The following is a 6744-nucleotide window of genomic DNA, read 5'->3' as shown; positions in this document are numbered from 1 at the left end:
TCTTCAGCCGAACTAACGGTTTCCTTCCGAATCCAATTCATTTTTTTCTTTTGAACAAGCTACACAGCGGGTTTCTAGGCGTGACGATTGACGGGTCACAACTTTTGTTTCTTATTAAATCTCCCATGCGATAAGAGCACAGCATGATAGCGACATGAAAAGACCCCCGTCTCTCTTGAATAGCACCGATTTGATACGGTTTACTTAATTTCATTCAATCACTCAAATGGCGGGCTCTTTCTTCACGTTAGGAGAAGGCAAAAGGGGCAATGTGTATGATTCGCTGCAGCTTTAAAACGCGATTGCACATTGGACGCATAAATATCGCAAGGTGAACATGATGAGGTAAGGCAAAGTTAGGTAAGGCAGCTCTTTGTTCACCTAACGTAGCAATTGAAAATTACAAAAAAACTTACGGTAAGGCAAAAATATTAGAAAATATTGTTGATTTTGCGGACATAAAAAATTAGACGGAAAGTTAACCAGCAAGTATCGACAGCTCATGCACTATCAGTTGCGATCATTGGAAATAACACTGAATTTGGTCCTCCTTTAAGACGATCACTTGACTTTGCTGTGCAAGTTGATTGTGAGTTGAGAGTTGTGACTTTTAGTTTCTACTTTCACATAACTTAAAAACTTAAAAGTTAAAAACCACTGGTGTATAACAACTGTCGTTTTTTTTAAATATTTTTTGCACTTTTTACAATTGTTATAATATTTGTGTTACTTTAGAAAATTTTGACAAATTTGTTTTTGTGTAAAGGTAGGCATTTTTTTAATGTGTATGTGTTCTCTTTCACATATTAAAACCATTTTTAAGACCCATTTTATGTCTTGCTTAGAACTAAGGATGTCATTAAATCGACGAAATCAATATTAGTTACATTACATTGCAAAACAAACAACACAGACTGATTTATGTGTACTGAAAGCTTCGGTTTACTATGATTATTCTGCAACTTGAATCATCTGTAATGAGCGCAAGTTGGTTCAGGGTGATTTCTGTAACAGTTTTGGCAGTTATTTAAGTCATTTTTATTCAAAATTGTAGAAAATTATAATTTAATATGTTCCATTACATGCACAGGTTTTATTCCATTTTATTACTATTTTGTGTCTTTGTTGACCTCTTTCGAGTTACAATCAAGCAAGCCAATATGATGTCGTCTGATGTGTACGTGTACCAGCAGAATATGCAACAGACTGACAAAGATGAACTCTTTGTTTGTCCCTATGATCCAGTCCACCGGATAACAGCAAAGAGATTTGTAAGACACATTCTTAAATGTCAGAAAAACCATCCAAAGTCAAATAAGGTTGGTCAAAATATCTCATTTATATTCAGTGGTGGGGTTACATTTTTTGTCAGCTGGTTCTATCACAAAATTCATATTTTTCAGCCAGTTCTGTGACAAAAAGTCCATTGACAGTAACCAGTAATGTGAACCGTTTCGCTGATCTCATTAAATTTCATGAGACCGTTCTATAGAACCGGTATGAACTTGCTGAATCCCACCACTGTTTATATTGTATTTTAGGATTTTAATACTTTACAACTATTGCTTTTGCATCTCTTAGAAAATCTGCCCATTTAATGCAAGACACATCATACCAAAACCTGAACTACAAATGCACATCAGCATGTGCCCAGACAAAAGACTGCTAGAACATGAAATAAATTGTGGTGGGTGTTGTTGGTTTTGATTCGCTTCACAAGATGTTTTGTTTAGTTAAGTATAATTGCTACTGTCAACCACTTCTCATTTATAAAATAAAATGGTATTAATACCAAAAGTGACATTTTAACATTTGTGATAGCCTAACTGCCCATTGCATCCAAAACATACAGGATCACTTGGACCAATTCATAACATCCCTTTTCTTCATCACTTCGCATCTGTAAATCCCTTGAGGGACCTTAACATCACTTTGCGCAGTTTTATAATGCTCTATGCACCTTTATATTTCTTCGTGGACTATTACATGCAGTGGTTCCCAACCTTGAGGTGATTTTAGGAGATCTGTGGAGGCAAACATTCTTAGTACCATTAACAACAGTAAAATATTTTTAATTTTTTCCGTTTTCACAATCCTGCATACAAGTGCAAACTGTTTATCAAACCTTTGGATAAGGATAACATGTGATTGTTACCTCTATCTTTACATCACAACACACATGAACAATCGAACTTATAGTGCTTTATTTAAAGTGTTGTACACCAAGAAATTTATTTGTTTATTGCGTTGACTACTACAGTACAGAACTTTGTTGAGATTTTAGGACTGTGAAGGTTGATAAAATTCTGCCCCAAAAGCGAAAGCAATAATGTATAGTGCAAGCGAAAAACATAACAAGACTAAATTACGTTGGGGGTCCGCACGTTGGGGACAACAAAAAGGTTGGGAACCACTGTTATAGACCCATGTTTTTCTGGTTGAGAAACATTAAGCTAAAGTGCTTTTGCAGAGAGAATTGCCTTTCGAAACAGTGAACTTAGAGGAGACACATCTGTTCCTTCTTTTTCCACAATGGAGGACTTGGACTTTGGATCCCATGAAGATTGGGATGAAGAGGTATGATACTTTGCGAATTGTACAAGATGCTTTTGGTTTTGGTTTTGTTAATCGGTTTGATCAATTTTGTTGTGGTCTTTTTGTTTGCTTATATTATTTTCTTAACTATGACATCTGATTTAGATCAACCAAGGCATGCAGGTTGTACATAATGTGGAAACAAGGAGAGAAGAAATCCATCAACACATGCAAGCAACCAGAAGGCAAATTTGTTTTCAATGTTGCTTATAGAATCTGCAACATGCAGTTTTAAGGAGCAGTAATTTTTCGGAATTTTAAGTTATAAAACTGATTCATAGAAAAGAATGTTCGATATTGTATCAGAACTACATTTGATGTAAAATTCCAAAGATTAGATCGAAACAAAGGGTTTTTGCGAATAAACATTTGGTTGTTTGCTATGCTCCATAATTAAAAGCAAGTTTACTTGTAGTTTAACTTGCTGATCAACTTGGTTTTATTATTCTGTTACAAAAGCACTGTTGCTTCGTTAATATCATAAAAAAAATTTTTGAAATGTTTTACTTATACTGTCACCTTTTGGTTTGAAGTATGTCTTAACTTAGCATAATATCAGCGAGTGTGAAACTATAAGTATGGATTTTGATGAACATTAATATAGAATTGCATACTGGTCAGTATTTCTGCAATACTGTAAAGCAAACATAATGTGTCATGTGATAATGCTGCAAGTTGTGTAAAAGTTTCCAATTCTGATAATTTCAAAAAGCACAAAATGGAAAGTGGTGATTGGTTTTGGCCAAAAAGAAAACTCTGTCAAATTCTGGAGTAATTAAGTCTGCACTTTCAGCAAGAATTGAATATAGAAATACAACTTTTGCAGCTTATTAATAGTATTGTATTGTTTGTTTTATATGACCCCATGGCCATTTCATGACTGGCTTGGCTTTCCTGGTTACAACATAGAATGACATTATAGTTTATCTCACATTTTTAGTTGTATTTAGAATGAATGATAGAGAACCAACAGGTGAGCGCAGATCTCTGCAGGATCGACCAGCATTTGGAATTGGGCGAGGAAAAAACTTGTTGAGAACAAACGACAATGAACAAAAACGGTAGGTAATTCTAAGAACACAATTTTGATAACATTACATACAATAATAAACTGACTAACAAGCAAAAAAAGAAAGAAAATGCACATAACGATTGTTTTTATGTAGTTCACTTAAAAGCATCGTTGCATAATATTACAAGTTCTGTGGCAGGTTAGCTGTTAAAGAACAAAAAAAAATTAATTTACAAAAAAAAATTAATCAACAAAAATTAACAACAACAATTTCTTGCAGACCTGCTGTTATACCAACTAGTGGGATCCAGTTGGCAGCTAATTTTTCACGCAAGCCGCTTACCCAGTCTAGATTAGAAAACGGTAACTTACAAAATCATTTTTATTTTTTTATACATCGTACTTCAAAAGAAGATAAATGCTAACAATTACCATTAACTAACACCAGTAAAAATATGAACGTGGGTATTGCCTGGGTGGATTTTGCGTTAACTGGAGTCTTTTTCAACATCTTTGTATTCAAGAAGTTTGCAAACAATAAAAGACAATTTCCCTGAAACAATGCTAGGGTTAGGACGCGGTCGGCGACATTTTACGGGTCCCAACTTGGTACCGCAAAGACGAGATCACGTGATCGTCAATCGCGAAATGGACGCGGAAATCGGAAAAAATATAAAAGCTACGACACAGTTAAAGTCCAGCAACGAGAGTAAGTAGGATTGTGGGTAATGCTCCTAATTGAAATGTGACAAAATTCTGTTTTGTTTTAGGTAGCGAGGCATCAAGTAGCGAAAATGGGTCAGTTTGTGACCCTACGCAGGCATTACGAAAAGAAAAGAAACGACTATTGAAACTTCTTAAGCAGGTTAGTTGTGTTAAGCAGTTGTATGATACAAATAGAAATGGAAACGGATTAAAGGTCTGAAAGCAGAGCGACTAACACGATACCTCCCGGGAGATTCACCTTTACAATGGGGCGTAAAGCGCTGAATTTTTTTTTGAGCGGCTAAAGAGGGGTTGGGTTGGGAATTAAGTTTTTAAAATTTTTACATTAGTAACTAAATTTTGGGGTTTGGTTTATTGAATTTTAAATGCAAATACCTTACCCTGGCCCTAATAACCCTAACCGTGAGCATTTTTGGAGATAAACGTTTTAAATGTAAAAAAGTGCTCTTTGCGCCACTTGCCGAAAATTAGGCTGTTTTCCCGGGAGGTATCGTGTTAGTAGCTCTACCCAGATCCAAAGGCTCTTTTCATAAAAATAAATGTGACCATTTTTTATTGATTTGTTCTGTGTTTTGGAACTAGTATAGACCTACTGTAAAACTTTTTGGTTAGATTTCGCAGCTGGAAACACAATTCGCATCAGGTTCTCAATTAAACGCGGATGAAACCATAAAAATGAACCGTAAGCCTTTGGTGGAAACTCGTTTGTTTGAGATTGACCTTGAGCTTGGAGAGGATTAAATTCCGCCTCACCAACATTTTCAGCACCTCGTGAATACATGATCTGCATTTTTTTTTATCCAATACGTCAGGATTACGTTTTTAGAGCGGCGGAATTCTTCTGAACTTGGGCAATAATGAAAAACTTTCACTTCAGTATATTCCTTGATGCCCGTGTTGTATGTTTTGTATTTTTACTATTACACACACAACTTCCTTCAGCTTGGGTGACGTCATTAATTTTCGATGACGTCACTTAGCTAATCGGGTCTACTTCCCATTCGTTTTTACTATCACTGACACGTGTTTTTTGTTTTTTGTCGTCACGGTATCAAACTTTTCTTTTTTGTTTTGCTGATGTTCTGTTGAAAATTTTCCAAACTTTACACTTCAATTTTGCTTTCTTTCACGGACAAAAAGTTTAGCAGGTGGTTCCAAAAAGGCACAATGCTGGCATTTTACCGATGGACTGTAAAATATGTCGCCAAACTGACATTCAGAGTAGCCTTTCACATGAGCAAATTTAAATGTTTGGTATTTACAATTTTATTGTAAAATCACAGGTAACGCATATAAATAGGTTGTGCAAGCAAATCAACGGAATTTATCAACACAAAAGTATCGTATGCGATTTACGCACACAAATGTTAAATTAGGGTTAAAGATGCCAAGTTACCAGCATCTATGACTGCAATCACCACAAGTTGGACGGTAAAGTAGAACTCTTCTTCTTGATGAGCGCTTTTCTCTAACGTTGTCAGATATTGGCTGCATGTTTATTTTAATATTCCCTTCCGTGTCTTCGGAGGAGATGCTTCGTTTGGATAACACAGTTGTGTAACATTTCTTGATGAGTCTGTTGCATGCATGTCTGTGCCAAATCAAACAACGCCGTCTGTAGTTGCGTCCTGCTCCTGGCTTTCTTAACCAGGATCGCTTGAACCTATACAAGTTGGGGTAGTGACAATATGTTGTTTTTTAAACTAACGGTGGATGGTTCTTACGACAAATAACTTATGTATAAAATCTTAAAACTCGACATGCTTTATCAATCATATAGTAAGTACATTACTGCCGAAAACATGAAAAAGATATAAAATAATGTGATGAAACAAATAAAAATCCCGAAAACAGTTAGAGCCGGTCGCTTTTAACAACTACATGGGTTTACAATTAACAGAATTTTTAGCTCTTCCGGCAGTTTTTTATTGTAATATGCCAACGTTTCGATGTCCCATACGAAACACCTTCATCAGGGTAATGACATACAATGCAAACACAAGTTATTATAAAGCGAAAAGGGCGGCGAAACACACACAAAAAAGGCGATAGAAATAACGCAGTTCGCACCAATGGTCGTGTGATAACACCTGGCTCAATGGTGCAAAAGCGACCGATAAGTTATCGGCATTAGAACGTCCGTTTTAACGTTCATCGTGTTGGTGTGAGAATGTATGTTCCACGACTCCAGGAAACCTCGCTTGTGAAAATCGGTTTCTCTAGCTAACACTGGGATCGCGATCCCATGTCAACAGTGCAAGGAGATTTACATTGGCGAGACGGGAAGATCTCTGAATACGCGCCGTAAAGAACACGAGAGGGATGTAGCCAAGAAAGATGCTAAAAAATCGGCATTAGCACAACATGCTACTACCCTCGGTCACACCATAAACTTCTCTGCTGCCCAGGTG

At 36.2% G+C, this 6744-nt stretch overlaps 1 protein-coding gene across 1 annotated transcript; it reads left to right on the top strand.

Annotated features, from left to right (window-relative positions):
- The first annotated feature begins 1067 nt into the window (after positions 1-1067).
- On the top strand, positions 1068-5447 carry LOC145223255 (uncharacterized). The gene is made up of 9 exons (XM_080089644.1): positions 1068-1319; positions 1582-1687; positions 2471-2577; positions 2701-2780; positions 3546-3656; positions 3888-3970; positions 4176-4316; positions 4378-4472; positions 4946-5447. Exons 1-9 carry the CDS (start codon positions 1071-1073, stop codon positions 5072-5074), a joined length of 1101 nt encoding a protein of 366 aa, XP_079945770.1. The 5' UTR covers positions 1068-1070; the 3' UTR covers positions 5075-5447.
- The last annotated feature ends 1297 nt before the right edge of the window (positions 5448-6744 follow it).

Source organism: Phallusia mammillata, chromosome 4 (assembly GCF_965637545.1).
Source record: "Phallusia mammillata chromosome 4, kaPhaMamm4.hap1.1, whole genome shotgun sequence".
Classification (NCBI taxonomy): domain Eukaryota; kingdom Metazoa; phylum Chordata; class Ascidiacea; order Phlebobranchia; family Ascidiidae; genus Phallusia; species Phallusia mammillata.
This window is presented reverse-complemented; position numbering and strand designations above follow the sequence as displayed.